The sequence below is a fragment of the Perognathus longimembris genome, chromosome 3, assembly GCF_023159225.1.
Source record: "Perognathus longimembris pacificus isolate PPM17 chromosome 3, ASM2315922v1, whole genome shotgun sequence".
NCBI classification, from domain to species: domain Eukaryota; kingdom Metazoa; phylum Chordata; class Mammalia; order Rodentia; family Heteromyidae; genus Perognathus; species Perognathus longimembris.
The window spans coordinates 63,013,039-63,040,551 of NC_063163.1; the positions used below are offsets into that span (position 1 = coordinate 63,013,039).

A 27,513-nucleotide genomic window follows, 5' to 3' on the forward strand; every position below is an offset into this window, starting at 1 on the left:
AAAAAGATTTTTTTTTAAAAAAAGAAAGAAAAGAAAATGTATTAAGTGTCTGGGGGAAACTATAAACAGGATTTCAGGATGGGGGTTCCTTTAGGCTCTCATGGGTGTCACACATATCAGGGAAGGGACCCCTTGAATGAGTCTCAGAACTCAGGTGGGATATATAACTGTGGCAATGAATGAGAACTTACAACTCAGGGTGTGTATATATAGAATAGTGGGGAAGTAGCAGACTAACAATGAAACACTAGCCTGTGAGATACCCAGTTTCAGAACAGATGATATTCTCTGATTAGTTACTACATTGTCCTCAACATTAGTGACTAGATTCTTTATTTCAAGTCCTCCTTAGCCAAATGACTCCCATCTCCAAATAAATCTCTAGGGCAGGAAATTCTAAGCTGGGTGTGGTGCAGTAGCTGGGGATTCAGTCAGCCAGCTAAGTTCTAGTGCCACCATATACCCGTCAAGTGATATTTGAGGAGGTTACCTCAATGTCATGTGCCTCAAGTCCCATGTTTGGAAATGAAGATAATGAAGATACCTTCCTCAGAAGATTGTTCTGGAGGGTCAATGTATGGAGATCACTGCTTGGCTGATAGTAAATTTTAAGTAGTCTTTCATAAAAGGTGGAGGGACAGGATGGGGAGAAGTTTATCAATGGACATTAAGTATTCTGGTGTGCTAGTGTGTAGTTCCCTGGCTATAGATAACTGTACTCTATATTTCAAAAAAGCCATAGGGAGGCCGGGTGCTGGAGGCTCACGTCTGTAATCCGAGGTACTCAGGAGGCTGAGATCTGAGGATCATGGTTCAAAGCCAGCCTGGGCAGGAAAGTCCATGAGACTCTTATCTCCAATTAACCACCAGAAAACCGGAAGTGGCACTGTGGCTCAAGTGGTAGAGCATTAATCTTGAGCTGAAGAGCTCAGGGACCGTGCCCAAGCTCAGAGTTCAAACCCCACAGCCAACAACAACAACAACAACAAAAAGATCTTGAAATTTCTTGCCAAAAAGAAATAATAAATTATAGCCAGACGCTGGTGTTGGTTCACCCTTATAATTCTAGCTACTCAGAAGGCTGACATCTACATATTGCAGTTCCAAGCCAGTCCAGGCAGTCAAATCCCAAAGACTATTATCTCCAATTAACCAGCAGAAAGTTGGAAACAGAAGTGTGGTAGAGTGCTAGCATTGATCAAAAAGAGTGAGAACTGGAGTTCGAGTCCTAGTACCAGAAGATGGTTGGGGAGGAGGAAGGGAAGAAGGGAAGGAGGAAGGGAAGGACAGAGGGAGGAAGGGAGGGAGGGAGGAAAGGAGGGAGGGCAGGCAGGCACTGGCAGTTCACAGCTGCAATTCTAGCTATTCAACAGGCTGAGAATTGAGTATCAAGGCATGAAAGTCTGTGAGACTTTTATCTCTAACCACCAAAAAACCAGAAATGGAGTTGTGGCTCAATTAGTAGAGCACTAGCCTGGATCAGAAGACAGGGACAGTTTCTAGGCCCTGAGTTCAAGCCCCAGGACCAGCAAAGAAGAGAAAAGAAAGAAATGATAAATATTTAAGAAGATCGATATATTTTGTTTTAAACATCATAGAATACTTAGACAAAACTTCATAACTTCACTTAATTCCTATTGATAAAAATAAAATAATCCTTTCTAAACATGTAAGAACTTGGAAGGATGAGGCAGCTTCTTTCCCTTTTCCCAGCTAACTTGTATATATCAGCACCTAACAGTAACTTGCAGAGACATGAAGCCCAACCTCCGAGAAAGGAATGATACCTAATTCCCACTGTCTACATATTTGTTTCTTTCAGGGCCTCTCTAGTGTCAGAGCTGCAGAACTCCTGACTCGAGATGGTCCCAACGCTCTCAGTCCTCCTAAACAAACTCCAGAGATCATCAAGTTCCTCAAGCAGATGGTGGGGGGCTTCTCCATCCTTCTGTGGATAGGCGCCATCTTGTGCTGGATCGCATATGGGATTCAGTCTCTCAATAATGCTGCTTCCCTAGACAACGTAAGCCCCCTCCCCGGTTTTGTTCAGTAATGGAGAGAAATGGAAGCATAAAGCGAAGCCATCCATGGACACAGTATATTTTTACCACTGTATATATTTTACCACTGATCCATCAGTAATAGGTGGGAAATGTAAAATAGATGACCCTTGACTTTCCAGTATGTCAGAAGCCAGGCACAGGTGGTTCATACTTGTAATCCTAGATAATCAGGAGGCTGAGATCTGAGGATCATAGTTCAAAGCTAGCCCAGGCAGGAAAGTCTGTGAGATTCATATCTCCAATTAACCACCCAAAAGCCACAAGTGGAGCTGTGGCTCTAGTGGTAGAATGCCAGCCTCGAGCCAAAGACCTTAAAAGATGAACCCAGCACTGACACTGAAAATAAAATCCCATGTGTCAGAGGCAATATGATTATGAATTTTAAAATAGAGGCAAGATTTCTTGAGTCCCTGAGGGAGTGGGATCTACATCCCCATGAAATACCTTGAGGCATTCTCCTCAGAGCTAATCTTTCTTTGGCATGGAAAGTAGCTCTCTGCCTGCTGAGAAATATGTGCCAGACCCACACACTGAATTAGCAAACACCGTGCTAAGAGAAAGAAGCCTAGTGGCAAAGGCTAATGAGATGTCCTGGCAGGCTAATCCCCAGAGACACAGCATATCAGTAGTGCCAAGGGACAGGGGCAGAGAATAATTTCCAGGAGACATGGTAGACCAGAAGTTCCCCAGATTTCAGATTTTTTGGCAGGGGTTGGATTCTTTACATTATACATAATGACATATCTTGGGTGTGGCACCCAAAAGAAAACATAAAATCCACTCATGTTTCCTATTTACCTTATTCACATAACCTCAGAGTAACTTTTTACAATATTTTTACATGCCTGTGTTTTGACTGTGATCCATCATATGTGGTCAGGTGTAGAATTTTCCACATTGGTGTTATGTTGGTCCTCAAAAAGTTCCAGATGAAGGAACCTTTACAAATTTGGAGTTCTAAATTAAAGATACTCAACTTGGACCTGTATCTCTGAACTGCCTCTCCTCCTTACCCAGGTATACTTGGGTGCCATACTTGTTCTGGTTGTTATTTTGACTGGGGTCTTTGCTTATTACCAAGAAGCCAAAAGCACCAACATCATGGCCAGCTTCAGTAAGATGATTCCCCAGGTAAGTAGCAGCCATCCTTCCTCTGGGCTCTGAATGATTTCCCACTGGGGAGACAGCCTGAATCCCATTCTTTGCTGTCTGGGGCATCTTGGACTCTAAATCTCAGTTCCTCACAAGGTTTTGAGATGAAGTGAGATATAGGAAAATATTTTCTCAAAAGAAAAGCAGGGAAAATATATTAGGTCTTACACAACATCTTCTGGACCATTTAGACAATCATTCAAGTGAAATCAGAATAGAAGATCCATACATAGTTTTTGTCATCTGTGATGACTTTTTGTTATCTGTGACTGCTTTTGCTTTCATAACGTATTGTCCCAAAATGCTCTTTGAGGGTTTCCCACTTGCTATCCAGGAACCCCTTTTAAGAGTTCACAGCAGAGAAATCACCCTAGCCCTGGCCCAGAAAGCTTCCAGCCAGAAAAGAAGATTCTAGTAGATATGACTCCTCCCACCACACTAAGATATAGAAGACACACCCCACCTCCCACCAATCTCAAAAAGATTGTTGAACCCTTGGCCAATCTCAGCATTCTTCCTAGACAACCAATCAGAGGGGTTCATTCTAAAATAGCCTCTCTTTCTGGGAGGCCCAGTGCTCTCCATTGACCAAATCAGTCCAACAGCATCTGGTTTCAAGAGCAAAACTAAAGAAGAAAATGTATTCTTAAGGTCTTTAGGCCCTAAGAAACAGTATTCAGTTTCACCTGGGCAATGCCGTTCTGAGGGCCTTGGAGCCCAGGCCTCCTGTGCTAGGCTGCTGTAAAGTTCAAACTGAGGGGCAGGCGGTGGGGGAGGAGGGGCGATGTTATCACAGAGCTTAACGACCTGCCCTTGTCATCTACAGCAAGCTCTTGTCATCCGTGATTCTGAAAAGAAGATAATTCCTGCAGAGCAACTGGTGGTGGGGGACATAGTAGAGATTAAAGGAGGAGACCAGATCCCAGCAGACCTCAGGCTACTGGCATCCCAGGGGTGCAAGGTGAGTACTGAGGATCCTGCCTGGAGCCAGCAGGCATTTTGTTGTTTCCTGGTCTTGGTAGAGGCAGAAAACAAGGTGATTCATCTTGAATTGTTTTCAAAATTTCTTCCAGGTAGATAATTCTTCTCTTACGGGAGAATCTGAGCCCCAGTCTCGTTCAACTGAATTCACTCATGAAAACCCTCTGGAAACAAAGAACATAGCCTTCTACTCCACAACCTGTTTAGAAGGTACAGCCAACTGGCTCTCAGGGACACACGGCCTCACCTGTGTCTCCCTCCCTCTTGCATCTGACGTTTTTGGTTTCCCCATTCCTTGTTCCAAAGCTTTTCCCAGAGCAAACCCAGAGTTGAGGGGACTAACGCCAGCGTTTGTCCTATCAGGTGTTAACCCTTCCAGTAAAGCATCCAAGAATACTGTGAACAATACCACTGGAGTAAATTGTCTACCTCCCCTGTAGGCACGGCGACAGGCATGGTCATCAACACAGGGGACCGCACCATCATTGGTCGCATAGCCTCCTTGGCGTCAGGTGTTGGAAATGAGAAGACACCCATTGCCATTGAGATCGAGCACTTTGTTCATATTGTGGCCGGAGTGGCTGTCTCCATCGGCATTCTTTTCTTCATCATCGCAGTGTCCATGAAGTACTATGTCCTGGACTCCATCATCTTCCTCATTGGCATCATTGTGGCCAATGTGCCTGAAGGCCTCCTGGCCACTGTTACTGTGAGTCCATGCTGCTAGGTCACCTGTACTGTCACACTCTTGGCACTTACTACTGCTATTTGGGGAGGCCTATGCTCACATGGAAGCCCAAAGTTCCCCCATCAGTGGAGCGATGTAGTCTCCCCACCAGGACTACCACAGGCCATTTAGAATAGACTGTAGACAAAAGGATCTGTAATGTTTGGGTGGGGTGTGTGTGTGCGTGTGTGTGTGCGTGTGTGTCTGTGTGTGTGTGTATGTGTGTGTGCCAGTAGTGGGGCTTGAACTCAAGATCCCTTAGCTGATGCTGTGCTGCTTGAGCCACACCTCCAGTTCCTGCTTTATGGTGAGTCATTAGAGAAAAGTGTCTCACAGATTTTCCCATAGAGCCTGGTTGGTTTTGAACCATGATCCGTAGATCTCAGCCTCCTGAGTAGCTAAGATTACCGGCATGAGCCACTAGCATTTGACTCGTAATATTTTCATATTTGACTGCTTTGTCCTTGAAAACTTTATTTTCATATCTGCATACAATTCACATAGATGACTTGAGCCACTATTGGCATATTTTTCTAGAAGCCTTATATCTTCCCCATATTTCTTGTAAATCAACCACTTTTTTGGCAGTTTCTGCAACATAAGAACCTAGGAATATTGTTTGCCATATTTCTGGATCTTCTCTCAGACTCTCCCCCCCCAAAAAAAAATCCCTTTTTTTTTCTGTGAAGGAATTCAGTTGTTTCCTTCCTTGCCCTCAGATTCATCGCTGGCTGTCTTTTTTGTTAAGGTCCACCTAGTCAAGAACTCAGAAAAAAGCTTGTCCTCTCTATTCTCTCCTGAGGAGGCCCATGGGAGCTATCCTAGTTAGATACCTATACAGCTAGTGGCTTGCTGTCATCCTAGCCAGGGATGAGTGATTACTCTTACTATTATCATCATTATTATTACTACTACTACTACTATTACTGCTAGTAGTATTTGAGCTCCAGATATCTGGTGGCTCCAAGAGATAATACTTTAAAGAAATTTAAAATGAAAGAATGCTTTAAGATCTGGTGCCTTCAAAGACTCTCAAGAGTTCTTACAATGAAACAAAGACCTGGATGTATAGCTCAGTAAGAGTTTACGTAACAAATCCAAGGCTGTGGACTCCATCCCCATGAAGAGAAAAGGAAAGGAGAGGAGAGGAGAGGAGAGGGCAAGGCATGCTGGTATTGGAGTTGAACTCAGGGCCTGGGTGCTATTTACACAAGGCTGGAATGGTAGCATTTGAGTCAAAACTTCTGGCTTTTTGATGGTTACATTTTGATGGTTAATTAAAGAGGACTCTCACCTACTTTTCTATCCCAGCTGACTTTGAACCAGGATCCCCAGATCTCACCCGAATTTATAGAATTACTGGTGTGAGCCAGCAGTACGCAGAATATATAGTTCATAAAATGAAACCTAGAAGCATGAGAGTGTTGCTCAGTGGCAGAGCCCTGACCTAAAAAGTACATGGCGAAAGGTTCCATCTCCAGTATCATTTTTAAAAAGAGAAGAAAAGGTAAAATAAAGCAATTTCTTGTTTTCCAGAAGCTTCATGGGCACGGGGACAATCTCTTTTGCCCATGTTAGTCCAGGTCCCTCTTACCCACTCATGCTCATGAGTGGCCTGCTACCTTTTCTTTTTGGTTCGGTGCTGTGCTGCCGAGCTCTACCCCTGGTCTCCCAAGCTCCCTTTCAAATTCTGCATTAGCACTGGCTACACCCTAGCCGGTCTTTGCCACCCATAAGCTGTTGCAGATCATTTTTTCAAGAATGAAACGATAAGAAAAGTGTTCCACACTTAATAAAAAAAACAAACGATTGTGCCTTTTGACAACTCGAAGTCACCATCTCAGCCTTGCTTTACCTCTAGCCTCTAACTCTAGTCTAAAACAATTCCGCTTTCTCCCAAAAGTCCATCCCAAATAACCTCAGAAATTTCTGTATGGTCACACCTCAGTTCAAAACAATGGTCCCCAGCGTCTCATGCTCTCTCCTGCCAGGTGACCCTGTCACTGACAGCAAAACGGATGGCCAAGAAGAACTGTCTGGTGAAAAACCTGGAGGCAGTAGAGACCCTAGGTTCCACCTCCATCATCTGCTCCGACAAGACCGGGACACTGACCCAGAACAGGATGACTGTGGCTCATCTGTGGTTTGACAACCAGATCTTCACCGCAGATACAAGTGAAAACCAGTCCAGTGAGTTTTGTGGAGCATTCACTTGGGGCTCAAGGCTGAGGACTGAGCAGAGGTGTCAGCTGGGACAGCACATGGTATGAAAGGCATGACTTGGGCATGGCAGGCCTAACACCCACATCAGCCACTGTTCCTTCTCTGTGTTCCAGACCAAGCCTTTGACCAAAGCTCTGGAACCTGGGCCTCCTTATCCAAAATAATAACATTGTGTAACCGAGCCGAGTTCAGACCAGGACAGGAGAGTGTCCCCATCATGAAGGTAATGCTGTCATTCATGGCCACTTGATCTTAAGGCGTGGGCAATGTGAGGTAGCTCTGTTGAACTTGAGTACTTGGCTTAAGCTCTCTACCTGTGTAAAGTTTGCCCTGGTAACAGCAAGCCAGATGCAGAAGACCTGCAGAAAGTTCTCTTAATCCTAGCTAGCCTTGAGAAATCATTAAGGTGCTTAGAAGATCTCAAAATAGTGATCCTTTTCAAAATTCAATCCCATTTGGTAAATGTATATTTCTTTAATTTGCTTTTCTAACTTCTTTATCAGCTAAATGATATAAGCAGAGCTTCTTCTGTGTTATACAATGCCCTCACTGAATAAAATATAATTGGATAATAACACAATTGATCTGATCTTAGCACATAGTCCTCTTGTTTGTTTGTTTGTTTTTTATTTTGTTTATTTTGTTTTTGTTTTTGTTTTTGGCCAGTCCTGGGCCTTGGACTCAGGGCCTGAGCACTGTCCCTGGCTTCTTTTTGCTCAAGGCTAGCACTCTGCCACTTGAGCCACAGTGCCACTTCTGGCCATTTTCTGTATATGTGGTGCTGGGGAATCAAACCCAGGGCTTCATGTATACAAGGCAAGCGCTCTTGCCACTAGGCTATATCCCCAGCCCCGCACATAGTCCTCTTAACTAGATTATGGCAGCACACAAAACTCTAAGAGCTCATGGAATATTGGAACATAAACTCTCTCATCCTCCTTTCTTCCTCTTCTTCTTATTTCTCCTTCTGCTCCTTCCTCCTGTTTGTCATCATCGCCCCTTGCCTCCCTCTAGCTCCCTCCCTCCCTCCCATCTTCTCTTACTCTTCCATCTCAATGAGTCACTGCAAATGGGCTCTTAGCTTTTTCCATTTGCCAGCTATCCTTTACTAATTTCTTCCTCTTATCTGTGTGTGTGTGTGTGTGTGTGTGTGTGTGTGTGTGTTTGTGAGCACAAGCTTGCCAGTACTGGCTTTGGAACTTGGGGCTTGGTTCATGTGTTTGCCTTTTTTGCTCAAAGCCAGCATTCTACCACTTGAGCCACATCTCCACTTGTTGCTTTTTGGCTGGTTAATTAGAGATACAGTCTCTCAGATTTTTCTGCTCAGGCTAGCTTTGAACTGTGATCCTCAGAGAGGATTACTGGTGTGAGCCACCAGAACCCAGTGATAATTTTACACTTCAATCATAGCTGAACCAACCACTTCCTCGGCCTCCATCATTCTGGTTTATTCCTCTCCATTTTTCATATATCAAAAACTTTCTGTGATTTTCTGTTTCCCACTTCTTGAGTCTAGACCACCACCTGCCTTTCAGGATCCTCCAAATCTCACTCTTGCTTTCATGTTCAGACTCACAGTGAGTCCTTCCATGGTTTTCTTGGTAGCCTTTTGGTCTGGAAGGCCTTCTTCAGCTCCTTTCTCCCACCCATCTGATAAGTATATAGTTCAGGAAACCTTCCAGTTTTCAGAGCTCCCACCTGTTTGAACTTCCCTAGTGCCAGTAGATGGCACCACTGGTTTACATTCTTACACAATCGTGGCTCAGTCAGTAGTCATGTGATTGCTTTGGATCTTTCTTCAAGTAGGTGACAAGCTTAGACAAGAGACATGTTGGTTCATATGCTAAAGGCATATTCGTTCATTAAGAATAATCACAAAATCTGGTAGCAGTGGTCACTCCTGTCATCTTAGCTACCCAGGAGGCTGAGATCTGAGATCACAGTTCAAAGTCAGCCCAGGCAAGAACGTCCATTGAGATTCTAGGCTGGAAATAGAGCTGTGGCTCAAGTGCTAGAATGCTAGCTTTGAGCAAAAAAAGCCCAAGGACAGTGCCCAGCCCCTGAGTTCAGGCCTCAAGACCAGAACCAATCAATCATCAATCAATCATCATCATCACAAAAAGTGCCAGATCACATGTTGCAAATATTTATCACTTTTTATTTGCAGAAAGTCGTGGTTGGAGATGCCTCAGAAACTGCACTTTTGAAATTCTCAGAAGTTATTTTGGGTAATGTGATGGAAATTAGGAAAAGAAATCCCAAAGTAGCTGAAATCCCTTTCAACTCTACCAACAAATTTCAGGTGAGTTTCCTCACAACCAGCAATTGTCACTAGTGTGACCCTTCTGCATTTATGCATTAGATACATTAATTAATATGTGTGTGTGTGTGTGTGTGTGTGTGTGTGTGTGTGTGTTGGTAGTGGGTCTTGAAATCGGGGACTAAGCACTGTCCTTGTGTTTTTTTCCTCAAGGCTGGTGGTGCTCTACCACTTGAGCCATATCTCTACTTCTGGCTTTTGGTTAATTGGCAATAAGAGTCTTAAAGATTTTCCTGCCTGGGCTGGCTTCAAACTATAGCCATCAGATCACAGTCTCCTGAGTAGCTAGGATTATGGGCATGAGCCACCAGCACCTGGCATGGTTAATCCATATTTTGGATGATAACCTGGCTTCAAAAGTAATTCTTGGGTACAAAGAATTACTAAGCATCTAATCAATCCAGGTCAAATTCCTCTGTTGTTCTTCTTGCTCTCCCTAAAATAGGGTAGAGAAGACAATAAAGCTAGAGTGTCAGGACCTGCAGCTCTTATTAAGAATCTATATTATAGAGGGCTGGGAATATGGCCTAGTGGCAAGAGTGCTTGCCTTGTATACATGAAGCACCACATATGCAGAAAACGGCCAGAAGTGGCGCTGTGGCTCAAGTGGCAGAGTGCTAGCCTTGAGCAAAAAAAAAAGTCAGGGACAGTGCTCAGGCCCTGAGTCCAAGGCCCAGGACTGGCAAAAAAAAAAGAATCTATATTATAGACATATTGCACATACATACATCCACACATGCACACAGTCCGAGTACTCTCTCACACACATGTGCACACACACACACACAGCACCATCACCACTAGATAACTTGTGCAAAAGTGAGGGGTCATGGTCACTTCAAAAAGGTTAAAGGACAGGTAAAGGAAGTAGGAAAAAATGAACATTGATTGTTCAATGAAAATACATTTGGGGGCTGGGGATATAGCCTAGTGGCAAGAGTGCCTGCCTCGGATACACGAGGCCCTAGGTTCGATTCCCCAGCACCACATATACAGAAAACGGCCAGAAGCGGCGCTGTGGCTCAAGTGGCAGAATGCTAGCCTTGAGCGGGAAGAAGCCAGGGACAGTGCTCAGGCCCTGAGTCCAAGGCCCAGGACTGGCCAAAAAAAAAATACATTTGGCCCATGTACCCTCAAGTTCTACTGTAGATTCAGCCAGCCATGGATCAAAAAAATAATTGGAAACAAAATTATTGTGTCTGTACTACATATGTGCAGACTTTTTCCCCTTGTCCCTAGTCCTTACAATAAAGAACAACTGTTTCCTTAGCACTGACACTAGCTAATAGAAGTCACCTCAATGTGTTTGAAAAAAACATTTCATGTAACTAGAGCATCTGAGAGTTTTGATATCCTTGAGCTCCTGGAGCCATTCTGCTGAGGATATCAAAGACTGGCTGTATCATAAATATCAGGGTTTACCTACATTAACTCATTTAATCCTCACAACAAGTCAGTGAGGTGGGACTAATGAATCTCAGGTTATTGAGGAAGAAATAGATTCCTAGAAAGCATTCATGAGACCCTAGCCTTACAGCATCTAAGTGGCACAACCAGTTTTCACAAGTAAGACTTCAGTGGCCACATATTTTCTACGGCCAGAAGTAAAACAGGTTCAGGCGGACCATGTGGGAAAGACTTGTTCTTGAGGAAGGCAACTTTCTGAGATGGTAAATCAGGTTGTACTCCAGTTCCCCTCTCCCCCAAATCTTAACACATTTTCTCTCTCATTTATCTTTTTGTTGTTGCTTTCCTTTTATCTTTTTTTTTTTTTGAGACAGTCTTACTACTATGTAATCCAGGCTGGCTCCTGAGATTTTTGTATATCATTTGTTGATCATAGACCAGCTCCACTCTATACAGATTGACTCAGGAAATACTTTAAATATGGCAGATTGGAAAGTTAGGACAATGCTTTAAAGTTTGTTGTTGTTTATGCAAGTACGGAAGCTTAACCTGAGGATCTGGAAGCTGTCCCTAGCTTTATCCACTCAAGGCTGGTGTTCTACCATTTAAGCCAGAGTTCTACTTTGGGCTTTTGGGTGGTTAATTGAAGATAAAAGTGTCACGGAATTTCTCTAGCTGAATTGGAACTGTGATTGTCAAATCTCAGCTTTGTGGGTAGCTAGAATTACAGACATGAGCCACCAGCACTCAGCATATAACATTTTATAAAAGGCTGAATATGGACTGGGAATATGGCCTAGTGGTAGAGTGCTTGCCTGGTATACATGAAGCCCTGGGTTCAATTCCTCAGCACCACATATATAGAAAAGGCCAGAAGTGGCACTGTGGCAGAGTACTAGCCTTGAGGGAAAAAAAGAAGAAGCCAGGGACAGTGCTCAGGCTCTGAGTTCAAGCCCCAGGGCTGGCAAAAAAAAAAAAAAAAAGACTGAATGTACTACATTACAAAGAATAGGACTGGGGTATGGCTTAAATGCTGCAGTTTCCAAAAGCTTCCTGAAAGCCTTTTGCATTCTTAGAAGAACTGTTGGTCTGTTTTAGGGTTCTGATAGATTTAACCACTTTATTTTTTTTCACCTATTTTCCCCGATCTATTTTCTCCCATCTTCTTAGAATAATTCTAGGAGGGCTGGGGATATAGCCTAGTGGCAAGAGTGCCTGCCTCGGATACACGAGGCTCTAGGTTCGATTCCCCAGCACCACATATACAGAAAACGGCCAGAAGCGGCGCTGTGGCTCAAGTGGCAGAGTGCTAGCCTTGAGCAGGAAGAAGCCAGGGACAGTGCTCAGGCCCTGAGTCCAAGGCCCAGGACTGGCCAAAAAAAAAAAAAAAAAAAGAATAATTCTAGGAGTAAAATTGCTGGGTCAAGAGTGTTCATGCTAAACTGGTGACCCCTGCTGCTTTACTGTCCTCCTGAAAATCTGTAGGTGACTATGTCCTCTTATTCTCTAACTTTTTTTCCCCTGACTTTTTCTATTCAGTAAAACTGTATTGATCCTGAGGCAAGGCAGCATAGGAATTCCTGCTTCCCTAAAAGTTGCTCAGGTCTAAAATATGGATGCTTATTACAGAGAGGGAGAGATGAGCCTCAGAAGCATACAGACTCACAATTCTCACCGTACCCCTACATGCTCCCCAGAAGAACTTATTGCAGGCTGAGGGGTGCATCTGACCTTACAGTAGCCAGGGTTTGGTGTGTGTGTGTGTGTGTGTGTGTGTGTGTGTGTGTGTGTGTGTGTGTGTGTGTGTGTATTTTTTGGTTTTGGCAATGCAAGCTCCATTTAGTGTGGATTCCAACTCAGTGTGTCCTCTGGGCAGGCCAGGTCTAGGTGTCAGCACATTAATTGGCCATAAAATCTTTTTTTTTTTTTTTAAAGATAGGTCATGCCTACTGGGCACTAGTGGCTCCTATCTGTAATCCTAGCTTCCCAGGATGCTGAGATCTGAGTATCAAGATTCCAAGAGAGCCTAAGAATTATAGCCCAAGAGACTCATATCCAGTTAACCAGCAAATAGCTGGAAGTGGAGGTGTTGCTGAAATGGTAGAGCACCAACCTTAACCAAAAAACCCAAGCTAGAGCAGTGAGGCCCTGAGGTCATGTCCCAGTATTGGCACACACAGAAAAAGTTATGCCCAGACATGTCCTTGTTCCGTCTCCTCCTCCCTTATGTTTTGAAGACAAATGGAAAGCAAAGAACCTATTTCCCCAGCTTGTCCTATTACTCATTGGAAGAGCTATGCCTAACATGCTCATTGTGCCCTCCCAGCTATCCATCCACAAGACAGAAGATCCCAATGACAAGCGCTTCCTCATGGTGATGAAAGGGGCTCCTGAGAGGATCTTAGAGAAGTGCAGCACCATCATGATCAATGGCCAAGAGAAGCCACTGGACAAGAATATGGCCGATGCCTTCCTCATGGCCTACATGGAGCTGGGTGGCCTGGGCGAGCGGGTACTAGGTAAGTGCCATGGGAGAAGGCCCATGCATTTCCTAGATGTGGAAGATGAAGCCCTCATGAGCTCGAGGAGTAGCTATGACATCACACAGACTAGATCCAGCACAATATGAGGGGCTGTATGTATAGGTTAGTGGTACAGCACTTGCCTAGCATGTGTGAGGCTCTGAGTTCCATCCCCAGCACTGCAAAAAAAAGAAGGAAGAGGAGGAAGAAGAAAAAGAGAACAGGAAGAGAAGGACAAGGAAGAAGAAGAGCAGGAGGGAGAAAGTAGGAAGAGGAAGAGGAGGGCAACAACAATATGATAACTGGATGGTAACATGTAAGGGGATGGTGCTAAGCTGAGAGCCAGTGGCTCACATCTGTAATTCTAGCTACTCAGGAGGCTGAGATCTGATGATTATGTATGGTTCAAAGCCAACTTGGATGGAAAAGTCCATGAGACTCTTATCTCCAACTAACCAGCAAAAAGCCAGAAGTAGAGGTATGTCTCAAGTTGAGCACCAGCATAGAGCATAAAAGCTAAAGGAGGGCATCTAGGCCCTGAGTTCAAGCCCCACTAGCAGCACATATACAAACACATACCAAAACCCAAAAAATTATACCTCCAATTTTATGAGTAGGCTAAAAGTAATCCCAGGAACAGAGGAGACAGAACGTGTTAGAGATAGAAGGGGCGTTAGAAGTACTGTCACTGGAATAATCTTCCATTGCAGACTAGAGGGAACCTGTTCAGAATTACAGAATAATGAATTCAAGAGAACAGTTCATGGTTAGTGATAAGGCTCATTAAACACCAGGAAAGTGCTTGCCAGTAGACATGGAATCTGTGGAATGTGTGTTGCTATAGGATGTCTGAGTTTCTAATGCAGATAAAATGTACAAATGAGATGCTAATGCCTTAAGCACAGCTTGAGTAGCCCACAAATCCTGCTAACCTCTTTTTCAACACATGATTGGCCTCCATCTGACTAGTTGCTTCAGAAACCTCCCGTTTGACCTCTTGAAGTCTGCTTTACTGAAATGTGAGAAACAGCAAAACGTGCTGAGAATTTAATTTGATATAAAAGCTGATGAGAAAATCATGATGTGGGAGGTCCTACCAGACACAACCTCAAATTGAAATGTCAATGGCTTAGAGCAAAAGATGTTCTACCTCATTCCTGGTGATTTTTCTATTGTGCTTATCTTTCTTCTGAACTGAGCTTTGTGCCACTTCCCAGATCCCCCTAGAGACTCTTCCACTTCATACGATAACATGTTGGCCAAACCAGCATGTGCTGGTTCCTCTGCCTGCTCCTTCCTTCCCTTCTTGCCATGGAAAACATCCACCCTGTGTGGTCTTTTGACTCTCTAGATAACTGAAGGTATCTCTACTCTACAACCATGTTTTATTATACTTATCTCTTCGGTTGTTTCTCTCACATAAACAGAGACATCTTCAGAAGTAAAGGCTATCCCAATTGTTCTAGTGTAACACTGGTCTAGAACATAACATAGGACCTAATGAATATACAATACACATTGATTTGGGGTGAAAGCCATCTTTTCTTTTTAAAAAGTGACATTATGGAGCCAGATGCTGGTAGCTCCTATAATCCTAAATTACTCAGGAGGCTGAGATCAGAGGATCATGGTTCAGAGCTATTCCAGGAAAAGCTCATGGGACTGTTTATCTCCAACTTACTACATACACACGCACAGAGCACGATATAGAGTGCTATTTTTTTTTCTAGTGCTGATGCTTGAACTCAGGGCCTGAGCACTGTCCCTGGCTTCATTTTGCTCAAAGCTAGCACTCTACCACTTGAGCCACAGCGCCACTTCTGGCTTTTTCAATATATATGGTACTGAGGAACCGAACCCAGGGCTTCATGTATGCGAGGCAAGTACTCTACCACTAGGCCATATTCCCAGCCCCTGGAGTGTTATTCTTGAGCAATAAAAAGCTCAGGGATAGCACCCAGGCCCTGAGTTCAAGCCCCTAGACTGACACCAAAAAATAAATAAAAGTGCTTTATGGAATTGAAAGAATTAAATCAATTTGGCTGTATTCTATTCTAATGTATTGGTGAGATAGAAAACAACTATCTGGGAGCTGGGGGTCCATGCCTGTAATCCTAGCTACTCAGGAAGCTGAGATTATGAGGGTTGGTATTCAACACCCCAGCTTGGACCATTAGACTCTTAACTCCAGCTGATCACCAAAAAGCCACAAAAGAGTGGAGCTATGGCTTAAGTGGTATAGCACCAGCCTTTAGTGAAAAAGCTCAGAAATAGCACCAAGGTCCTAAATTAAAGCCCCAGTACTGGCATTAAAGAAATTAGTAAAAGACTGAAAGTTTATCAACATGTCCTTGCTTTCCTTTCATTCTTTTTTTTAATTCTTTAGTTCATTAGTGAGTTTGGTGCTAGGAATCAACCCCAGGGCCTGGTATCTGCTCAGCATTTGCTCTACCACTGTGCTAAACCTCCACCTTCCCTGTGCTTTTGGCATTGCTTAGCCTGATTTCATTAACTCCCAAATCCCTGCCTCTTCCAGGTTTCTGTCATCTCTACCTGTCAGCAGATGAGTTTCCTGAAACCTACTCATTTGACGTAGACACCATCAACTTTCCCACTTCCAACCTGTGTTTTGTGGGGCTCTTGTCAATGATTGATCCCCCTCGCTCCACTGTGCCAGATGCTGTCAGCAAATGTCGGAGCGCAGGGATCAAGGTGGGAGTGATTGTCCTGACTCAGGGAGCCCTCTTAGATGTCACCCCCCTCCCTCCTTAAAGTCATTTGTCACCAGAGATGGTTAGTATTTAGGGCTCTAAGATCCATTTGTCCTTATGGTATGGAAACCGCACTATAAATTCCATCATGTTACTTACCAAGACTGTTCAAGCAACGTATCAAGTAGACACCTATAGACTTTTGTCTAACCAATAAAATATCATCAAAATGAAAATGTTTCCTCTAATGTCCAAGAAGGGAAATGCAAAAAAAAAAAAAAACCAAAACACCAAAATGTAGGAGTAAGGAAAGACCCAAGGGAATCAGTATATTCTTCAAAAACCAAAATTGCATCTTCAATCTAGAATTTTACACAAGGCAAACCATAGCAACCATATTGCTATTGCTGTTCTTCCAGATCCTGTAGAATAGAGGATACTGAACCATCATTCCTACTTTGCCTAGCTGAGTTCCTCATTGTCCATGAGCTCCTGTTGTCTGTATTTTAGGTCATCATGGTTACGGGTGACCATCCCATCACAGCCAAAGCCATTGCCAAGAGTGTAGGGATCATCTCTGCCAACAGTGAGACCGTGGAAGACATTGCAAAACGTCTCAACATTGCTGTGGAGCAAGTTAACAAAAGGTAAATACAGAACTACAGAGTAGAAACTCCATTTCTTACAGGAAGTATTAAGAATCCTTTGGGTTTCATGTACCTTCCCTAGTGAGCTTGTAAGTTCAGTTGTCTTCCTAATGTACAGTTAGATAAATATACTCTTTATAGCTAGTAGAAATGGAATAGACTTTTCTTAAGAACCCATTTTTGCCTTGCTTCTCCTAATTCTTTTAATTATGTCTATCCTTTAATCCATCCAACTATCCATCCATTATCTATTAATTTTCTCAACAATTGTTCAAAAATTATTGAGTGCCAACTATTTGCCAGGCTCTTATGCCAGACCCTGTCACTATATCAACAACAGAACAGGTGCTGTACTGACTCCGGGGAAGCTTTCTATCCAATCAGATCAAGAAGATAAGTCCATTGTGATGTGGTCAGCATAAAGAAAGAGTCACTCAGGAAGAGCAGTGTAGATTAAGTGAATGGAAGACATCCTAAATCTCAAGTTGCAAAGTTACCTGCTGGATTCAGCTCTCATGCATGTGGGGAGAAAGGAAAGACCAATGAACTCCTTTGAGTTTCCCAGGCACTTCTGCATTTTAGGAACACACAGCAGCCAGGTGGTAAATTATTCCTAGGCAGCAAATTGCCAGAATGACAGCCTCTGGGCCTAGAAACAATGTCTGAAATCTGAGATCTGTAAGCACTACTTTGTATAAATAACATCCCTAAAGAGCAGTTTGTTTACCTTTTTTTCCTCCGTGTGTGTGTGTATGTGTGTGCACGCACGTGTGCACTATTACTAGGGCTTGAAATCAGAATCTAAGGCCCTCAGCTTTTGCACTAAAGGCTGACACATTACTACATGAGTCACACCTACACTTCCAGCTTTTTTGGTGGTTCAATGAAGAGCCTTATGGACTTTGCTGTCCAGGCTGGCTTTGAACTGCAATTCTCAGATCTTAGCCTCCTGAGTAGTTTAGGATTACAGGTCTGAGCCACCAGCACCTGGCTGTTTGCTTTTTTAAATAATAGGATTATACATTTTCACACTAGTCACCACAATATACAGAAGAGGAAAACAGATACTTTCATGAATATTTTTATTTATCCATTTCATCAGCTCTGGCTCTGCGACCATAAAATTCTAATAACATAAAGGGAAAGAAAAAGTCTCTTTCTTATCTTACCTTGATATATATTTTTGCTAGCAGTTAAGAATGCCAATAGTTTGTTAGAATTCCAATATTTAGCATCAAGAGGCAAAATAAGCCTGAAAAGTTCAAAATTAACAAAACCCAAAGAAAAAGGCATGTAATAATTTTTACCTACAGTATTTAAGCTACGAATTCATTCATTTTGCTTTATTTTATTTTATTTTTGCCAGTCCTGGGGCTTGGACTCAGGGCCTGATCACTGTCCCTGGATTCCTTTTTGCTCAAAGTTAGCACTCTACCACTTGAGCCACAGCACCACTTTCGGTGTTTTCTGTTTATGTGGTGCTGAGGAATCAAACCCAGGGCTTCATGCATGCAAGGTGAGCACTCTACCGGTAAGCCATATTCCCAGCCCTGAATTCATTAATTTGAAGGCTGGAATGTGGAGTGTTAGCTGAGGTAAGAGCTGCTTATCCTTGCTAAGAGAGGCCTGTGCAGGCTTCGGAGAGTAGGAGACGGGTGTCTTAGAACTGAGAGTCCAGCCTACTGGAGAGCCTAAGAGGAGGTGAAGCTCAGGCTGCACTTGACCTTGTTAGCCACACTTGACCTTGCAGCCTGCACCTGGCCTTGCTTGGTCATACCTGGCCTTGTACAAAATTAGGGTTTCTGGAGTTTGCAATTAACAGGCAAAAAAAAAAAAAAAAGAGCAAGAAGTAGCTAGGCATCTGTGGCTCATGTCTATAATCTTAGCTACTTAGAAGGCTGAGATCTGAGAATCACAGTTCAAAGCCAGCCCAAGCAGGATAATCCATGAGACTCTTATCTCCAATTCGTTTTTTAAAAAGCTGAAAGTGGGGCTGTGGGTCAAGTGGTAGAGCCCTGGCCTTGAGCAAAATAATTCAGGAACAGCATCCAGGCCCTGATTTCTTTGGGTGCCCCAGGACCACACATAAAAAGTTAAAACTGAAGCATCAAGTAGTAGAGTACCAGAAAAAGCTAAGGAAGAACATAAGGCCCTGGTTCAAGCACACGCATATGCACACACATACATACATAGATACTTACTTTGTATTCTTTTGGTTCCCTGACTGGGAAATGAAAGAAACTTACTTTTACTTTTATAAGTCACAGACAATAATCCTAATACTTCAGCAATCCTTTCTCCCTACAAAACACATTGCACATAGTAGACTTCTATAAACCTAAAATAAACAGCAAAGACTTGTTATGTATGTTAGCATACTACAACTCTATAGCCCAGAACAGATAAACAAGCTGGAGGTCTTGGTTTATTTTGTGGTACTAGGGGACCACACACAGGGCCTAGTGCATGTTTGGCAGCACTCTACCACTGAACTATACTTCTAGACCTGAACAGACTATTTTCAACCCTCCTTTTGTTTGTGAAATAAATCATTGTCCAAAGGTACTGCTTCTCACCTGTTCATAAAAGGAAAGATTATTCACATTTATTTCACATTTAGTTTTTTTGTTGTTTTTTTTTCAAATTTTTATTATCAAACTGATGTACAGAGAGGTTACAGTTTCATACGTTAGGCATTGGATACATTTCTTGTACTGTTTGTTACCTTGTCCCTCATACCCCTCTCCCTCCTCCTCCTTTCCCTTTCCCCCCATGAGGTATTCAGTTTACTTACACCAAACAGTTTTGCAAGTATTGCTTTTGTAGTTATTTGTCTTTTTTCACCCTGTGTCTCCCAATTTTGGTATTCCCTTTCAATTTCCTAGTTCTAATACCAGTATACACGGTTTCCATTATACTCAGATAAAATTACAGAGATAGTGTAGGTACAACCACGGGAAGGTCATACAAGAACATCATCAATAATAGAAGCTACAGATACACATGGGACGCTGAAAGTGGTTACAACTGTGATATAACAATCGTTTCCATAACATGGAGTTCATTTCACTTAGCATCATCTTATCAGTTCATAAGGGTTTAGCTATTGGGCTCTTGTGAGCCTCTGCTGTGACTTGCCTAAACCTGTACTAATTATTCCCAATAAGGGAGACCATAGAGTCCATGTATCTTTGAGTCTGGCTCACTTCACTTAGTATAATTTTATAGGACACTAGGATACAGCCTTAGTTTTAGCTTCAATTTACTGACTTGTAAGGAAGACGAAGTCTGTCCAGTGTCTGTACCTCTGAGATCTCACTGGAGTGGCAGGTGTCAAGGACATTGGGTTCTAGATACTATCAGAGGCTTGGCCCAGCTCCCACCCAGAAGAGTGCTTCAACTTAAGATCTAGCCTTGAGCCTCACTCAGTTTACTTTCGTGTGTGTGTGTGTGTGTGTGTGTGTGTGTGTGTGTGTGTGTGTGTGTGTGTTGGTACTGGGTCTTATACTCAGGGCCTGGGCTCTGTCCTTAGCTTTTTTTGCTCAAGGCTAGCACTCTACCACCTAAGCCATACCTCCACTTCTGGCTTTTTGGTAGTTAATGAGAGCTAAGAGTCTCACAGACTTTCCTGCCCAAGCTGGCTGTGATCCTCAGATCTTAAGCTTCCTGAGCAACTAGGATTAAGGTACAAGCCACTAACACCTGGCTTTCACCTAGTATCTTGTCATACACACTGCCCCCCCCCCTTTTCCTTTGAACATATCATCTTTCTTGTTTCGTTTTATTTCAAGGCTGGCATGCTCTTGAGCCACAGCTCTACTTCCTTCTTCCAACACATGTTGTTTAAAGCTCCTTGTGTTCTTGATTCTGAATTGGCCATCTTTACCTTTCCCCCAATGGTGAGAGACTGGGTTGTTCTTGTCCTTCTAGGGATGCTAAAGCAGCTGTGGTGACCGGCATGGAGCTGAAGGACATGACTCCGGAACAGCTGGATGAACTCTTAGCCAACTATGCAGAAATTGTTTTTGCCCGGACCTCCCCCCAGCAGAAGCTGATCATTGTGGAGGGCTGCCAGAGGCAGGTGAGTAGATGCCAGTAACTGGATGGCTGCCTGGGCTATTGGGAAATGTAGAGCAGCGTTTGGGTGGCTAACATGCTGTCTTCCTTTGAGATGCTCCCATTGCTGCATACTTCTCAGCCCTCTGCATGTTATCCTCAAAACCCAGGGCTTCTCACAGCCAAGCACTGGTCTCTGTGATAGGTGTGAATACAGAAAGGTTTTTAAATATAAAGGTATAAAATAAAACATGTAAGGACATAAGGTGCAGTCTTCTCTTGGTGTTCACAGGGTTCCAGGAATCTCCAAAGATAACAAGGTCCATTGATGCGTAAGTCTCTGAAATAAAATGATATAGCAGAGGTATGACTCAAGTGATAAAGCACCAGCTTTGAGCAAAAAAGAAAGCCAAGCAAGAGCATGAAGCCCTGAGTTCAAGCCCTAGTTCTGGCACACACACACACACACACACACACACACACACACACACACACACACACACCCAACATAAAAATAATAACAACAACAACAGTAATAATAATAGCCAGGCACTGGTGGCTCATACCTGTAATCTTAGCTCTCAGGAAACTGAGATCTGAGGATTGAAGTTCAAAGTCAGTCCAAGCAGAAAAGTCCACAAGACTCCTATCTTCGCTTATCCAGCAAAAGTCAGAATTGGAGGTATGGTTCAACTGGTAGAGTGCCAACTTTGAGAGAAAAGGCTAAGTGAGAGTTTGAGGTTCTTAGTCCAAGCTCCAATTCTGGCTAAACAAATAAAGTAAAATGAGATAATGTTTACCAAGGATCCATGACTATCCAGGATACTTTAAATCATTTCTAGGTGACTTATAATACTTGATCTAATGTAATTGCTATGTAAGTAGCTGTCATAACATTTTGTTTGGATAATGAAAAAGGTACATACATATTTAGTACAGTTGCAGTTTTCTTTTCCTAATACTATTTTATGCCAGTGCTGGGGCCTAAACTCAGAACCTGGCATTGTCTCTTAGCTTTTTCATTCCAAGCTTGTGCTCAATCATTTGAGGCACAGCTCAGCTCTACTTCTTACTTTTTGGTGGTTAATGAGAGATAAAAGTCTCATAGACTTGCCTATCTGGGTTGGCTTCAAACTTTAATCCTAAGATCTCAGCCTTCCAAGTGGCTAGGATAACAGGCATAAGCTACCAGTGCCCAGCCATTTTCCCAATATTTTTAATCCTTAATTGATTGAATCTGAAGATAGGGAACCCACCAATAGGAAGGGCCCATTGCATAAGAAGCCTGTTTGTCATGCACTTTTTTTTTTCATATAAACACATCTTGTTCCAGATGCTTGTTTTTTGCTCCTGAGATCTTCATCCTTATCTTTTCCCAAAATGAGCACTTCATTTTTGGCTCCAATAGTCTTGGGAGCCTCAAAAGGAAAGGGAGACTGTGTTCTTGTCCAACCTGAGGCCTGCTAAACCTACTATCGTTTTTTACGGGGTACCCACAGGATGCAGTTGTAGCTGTGACAGGGGACGGGGTGAACGACTCTCCTGCTCTGAAGAAGGCAGACATTGGGATTGCCATGGGAATAGCAGGTTCTGATGCCGCAAAAAATGCAGCTGACATGGTCTTGCTGGATGACAATTTTGCATCAATAGTCACAGGGGTAGAAGAAGGTAAGTGAGGTCTCCTAAGTGCTTCTTGGCAATCGGGTTGCCTGCGGGACTAGAAGCAAGTTTTATAAGGGGATCCATCTTGCCTAGGTCGCCTGATCTTTGACAACCTAAAGAAGACCATTGCATACACCCTGACCAAGAACATTGCTGAGCTCTGTCCCTTCCTGATCTACGTCATTGTTGGGCTCCCTCTACCTATTGGCACCATTACCATCCTGTTCATTGACCTGGGCACAGACATTGTAAGTGATCCTGAAGGAAAGCAGAGTCTGGTGACATCCCTGGGCATAAAAAAGATAAGTTGTGGGGCTGGGGATATAGCCTAGTGGCAAGAGTGCCTGCCTCGGATACACGAGGCCCTAGGTTCGATTCCCCAGCACCACATATACAGAAAACGGCCAGAAGCGGCGCTGTGGCTCAAGTGGCGGAGTGCTATCCTTGAGCAGGAAGAAGCCAGGGACAGTGCTCAGGCCCTGAGTCCAAGGCCCAGGACTGGCCCAAAAAAAAAAAAAAAAAAAAAAAAAAAAAAGATAAGTTGCTTTCCAGGCCCATGAGATGGACAAAGTCAATGCTTCTCAAACTTCCCTACAATGGGGGCTTATAGTTGTGTATTTCTAAAGGCCTCCAAGGTGACACTATTCTAGTGGTCCACAAACCACGCCTCTAAGCAAGAGAGTTAGTTGTCTGTCATATGTTTGCAAATTAAAGCCACTTCACTCCATGGGGAATTTTTCAACACCTGAGTCTTGAGGCTGGGGATATAGCTCTGTAGGAAAACACTTGGAATAGACTCCCCCCCACCCGCTCCCCCCAACTCTCCTCCCCCATCCCACCCCATCCCCTCCCCCACCCCCCAAAAAAGAGTCTTGCTGGGTGCTAGTCTCTTACCTGTAATCCTAACTACTTAGGAAGCTGAGATCTGAGGATTGCAGGTCAGAGCCCGCCTGAGTAGGAAAGTCTGTGAGACTCTTATCTCTAATTAACTAGCAAAAGAACACAAAAAACCAGAAGCAAAGTTGTGGCTCAACTGGTAGAGCACTAGCCTTGAACAAGAAAGCTAAGGGCCAGCACACAGTCTCTGAGTTAAGCCCCAGTACCAGCACACAAAAAGAAAGTCTTGACCCTCCAAAACAATATGATACTGTTTCAGCTCCTATGCCTCCCTATTATGTGTCCCTGTGCCTTAGGAGGTGGGGGAAGGGGACCTAGGGTAGTAGTTAAAATGGTAACTCCACAGTCATCCCTTGTGATCTGAAAGTGCCTCCTGTAAACAGCGTGAAGTAGTAGTTATCAAGACTTAAAAAGCATTGTCCTACAATAGCTAACCTAGACTCCACCCTCCTATATAGTTATATAACATTATATAATGATATGTAATAATAGTATGTGTGTTTGTGTATGTGTGTGCGTGTACACTAGTACTGGGGCTTGAACATAGGGCCTATATCTCTCTCTTAGCTTTTTGCTCACAGCTGGTGCTCTACTCCTTAAGCCATAGCTTCTCTTGTGGCTTTTTGTTGATAAATTGGGGATAAGAATCTCATGGACTTCTCTATGTGGCTGGCTTTGAACCTCAATCCTCAGATCTCAGCCTCTGACTAGCTATGTATTTACTTAAAGCGCCATGAAAGGTTCCCCATATGTCTTTGGCTTTACAAGGCAAAAAGGAACAAGATGAATTTGTATCACAAAAATGGCCCTGCAAATTGCCCTTTCCTCTGCCTCAGTATGACTGTCACATAGCAATGACCCTCCCATTTTGAAGAGATGACAGATGTCTTTTTTTAAAAATAATTAGTTATTTATTGTCAAAGTGATGTACAGAGGGGTTACAGTTTCATACATAAGGCAGTGAGTTCATTTCTTGTTCCACTTGTTACCTCCTCCCTCATTTTTTCCCTGCCTCCTCCTTCCCCCTTTCCCTCTCCCCGCTCCCCCCATGAGTTGACAGATGTCTTTTCCTTTGAGGGGAATTGAGATCCCAGAGGGCACAGGTCATTTTCCAAGTCTTGCAGATTGGCACATTTTTCAAACTTGTAGAGACCAGTTTGAAAGGCAAATTCTCTGGTCCTAACCCTGACTTCCTCCATCAGAAATGCTGGAGTTTGGCCTGAGGATTTATCTTGTAAAAGTCTGGATTATTGATAGGACCAGAGAGAAAACCACTGCACTATCCCATTGCTTTGGGATCTAGCAGAATGCCTAAGAGAAAGGGTGATAGAAGAAGTCCTCCTCAAAGGGGAAAGGTGTCTTATAATGACTATTACTTCAGGGCTGGGAATATGGCTTAGTGGTAAAGTGCTCGCCTCATATATATGAAGCCCTGGTTCGAGTCCCCTGCACCACATATATAGAAAAAGCTGGAAGTGGCGCTGTGGCTCAAGTGGTAGAGTGGTAGCCTTGAGCAAAAAGAAGTCAGGGACAGTGCTCAGGCCCTGAGTTCAAGCCCCAGGACTGGCAAAAAAAAAAAAAAAAAAAAAAAACAATGAGCCTTACTTCAAACTGTCAACACATAGTAATAAAAGGAAGATACCTTTGTTGCTGTTGTGATAGTTGGTAGTGTGGGTTGCAGGACTTTTTGAGACAGTCTCAAGCTTGAGCAGAAGCTGGCCTCAAATTTACAATCCTCCTATCTCAGCCTCCCCGAGATTTGGGATTACATCTGTGTGCCACAAAGCAGACAGATCGATTTTTAAAACTGGCTGCTCTTAAATTCCATACAGACAATGCACTCACCATGTGTTGCTTGTACCCTGGATAGACCAGTTACACACATACACACACACACACACACACACACACACACACACACACACACACACACACCGGGCCCACCCTCACTAGGCCATGGCTATTAACCCTCACTCTGGATAGACAAGGCATTTTGATGTTAGGCCTCATGGGTCCTCTCCCCTCTAGATTCCCTCCATTGCCTTGGCCTATGAGAAAGCTGAAAGCGACATTATGAACAGGAAGCCTCGCCACAAGAAGAAGGACAGATTGGTGAACAAGCAGCTTGCCATCTACTCTTACCTGCACATTGGTATGAGGAAGGTGTCCCTCCCTGTCACACAAGGGTCATCCCCAGGGAATTCCTTCAAAGCCCAGATACAATGAGAAAAGTGTGTTCTTCCTTTTGGGGGTGAGAGAAGGCAAAAGGGCCAGGAAATTCTCAGAAGCTAGCACAGATCCTGGATCCATATCTTTCACTCTTCTAGGTCTCATGCAAGCCCTGGGAGCTTTCCTGGTATATTTCACAGTCTATGCACAACAGGGCTTCTTGCCCACCACGCTCATTAACCTTCGGGCACAATGGGAAATGGATGATGTAAATGACTTGGAAGACAGCTATGGGCAGGAATGGGTGAGTTCAAAACTCTGCCACCAGCATCACTTGGTCCTTCTCCCCTCCTCTCAGTGTCCCATGTGGACTGACATTCATGGGATGACCTTGACAGGACAGGTTTGGGAAGCTTCTCAGTTAACAGGGCCAGGGGCGGGTGGTAGGAGATTCTTTGGGGACATAGACTTGGCCTTTACTAGGAATAAGCTTCATATCACATTTCTCTGTCCTTTAACAGACAAGGTACCAGAGGAAATATCTAGAGTGGACAGGCTACACAGCCTTCTTTGTTGGCATTATGATCCAGCAAATAGCCGATCTGATCATCAGGAAAACCAGGAGGAATTCCATTTTCCAACAGGGGCTCTTCAGGTACCTCCCATGCCTAACATCAGGGTCCTCCTATCTATGTCAGATGCCAGGATCTGCCAGTCCACCTACCTGTGGCTACCTCTGTTACGCGAGATGTTGATTCCATCAGGAGAATGGTCTGCAGGGTCCATAATCACGGAGCAACAGGATTTGACCATTTGTTTTCTTTCGTATATGTTGCAGAAATAAAGTCATCTGGGTAGGAATTGCCTCTCAAATTATCATTGCCCTGATCCTCTCCTATGGCCTTGGAAGTGTTACAGCCCTGAGTTTCACCATGCTCAGGTGAGTTTGCCGTCAACAGCACCAAAACAGAGCTAGCCTCATTTCTGCCCTATAGCAGCCAAAATAACCACCAGGCTTCCCTCAAGTCTTCCCACATCGTCTTTTTTTTTTTTTTTTTTTTTTGGCCAGTCCAGGGCCTTGAACTCAGGGCCTGAGCACTGTCCCTGGCTTCTTCTTCTTTTTTTTTTTTTCTTGCTCAAGGCTAGCACTCTGCCACTTGAGCCACAGCACCACTTCTGGCCATTTTCTATATATGTGGTGCTGAGGAATCGAACCCAGGGCTTCACGTGTACGAGGCAAGCACTCTTGCCACTAGGCCATATTCCCAGCCCCCCCACATCAAGTCTTTCCAAATAGATCAAAAGGACTTTGTGGCTGAACCTGGCTTTGGGCTTTACATTCCCAAAAAGAAAAACTGGGGTTTTGCCAAGCCTTACCACACCACCATCCTCATCTAACAGGTTGCGTCAAGGGCAGATATTGCTCCTAGCAATCACGATGCAAGTAAGATAAGCAGCTTTGCAGATCTATGTTGTGTGACAATGAAGAGGACATCTCCTGCTGTTGGGCAGGGTCTGGACTCTTTGGACACGCCAGGGCTTACCTTCCTCTCTTCTGTTTCTAGGGCTCAATATTGGTTTGTGGCTATACCACATGCCATCTTGATTTGGGTATATGATGAGATACGAAAGCTCTTCATCAGGCTCTACCCTGGAAGTGAGTAGTACTAATTTTGTTTCTGAAACACTATACTGGAAATCAAACCCAGAGCCTCATCCATGCCAAAGCAAGATCCACTTCCGGATCCACAGTACGATGATTGAGATTCTGTGTGCCTCGTGCCAAGGCTCTCTATTTCTGATTTACTTTTTTCTACCTCTGCAGGTTGGTGGGATAAGAACATGTATTACTGAGACCACATCATTCACTGAGTCTCGGGGAAATCTATGGACATTTCAAACTCCATACCACAGAGACTTTCATATGATGGGAAAAAAAAAAGAAATACAACTATATAAAACATACTTAAGTTTTG

General features: G+C 43.7%; 1 protein-coding gene across 1 annotated transcript; it reads left to right on the top strand.

Annotated features, from left to right (window-relative positions):
* The first annotated feature begins 1,909 nt into the window (after nt 1-1,909).
* Nucleotides 1,910-27,471, top strand: Atp12a (ATPase H+/K+ transporting non-gastric alpha2 subunit). Its single transcript, XM_048340843.1, has 20 exons — nt 1,910-2,023; nt 3,081-3,194; nt 4,042-4,176; nt 4,289-4,406; nt 4,637-4,905; nt 6,915-7,113; nt 7,260-7,369; nt 9,314-9,448; nt 13,200-13,392; nt 15,932-16,107; nt 16,617-16,753; nt 20,684-20,834; nt 22,309-22,477; nt 22,565-22,719; nt 25,397-25,520; nt 25,696-25,841; nt 26,059-26,192; nt 26,376-26,477; nt 27,103-27,194; nt 27,363-27,471. The coding sequence occupies exons 1-20, from the start codon at nt 1,925-1,927 to the stop codon at nt 27,389-27,391; spliced, it is 2,787 nt and encodes a 928-aa protein (XP_048196800.1). The 5' UTR covers nt 1,910-1,924; the 3' UTR covers nt 27,392-27,471.
* The last annotated feature ends 42 nt before the right edge of the window (nt 27,472-27,513 follow it).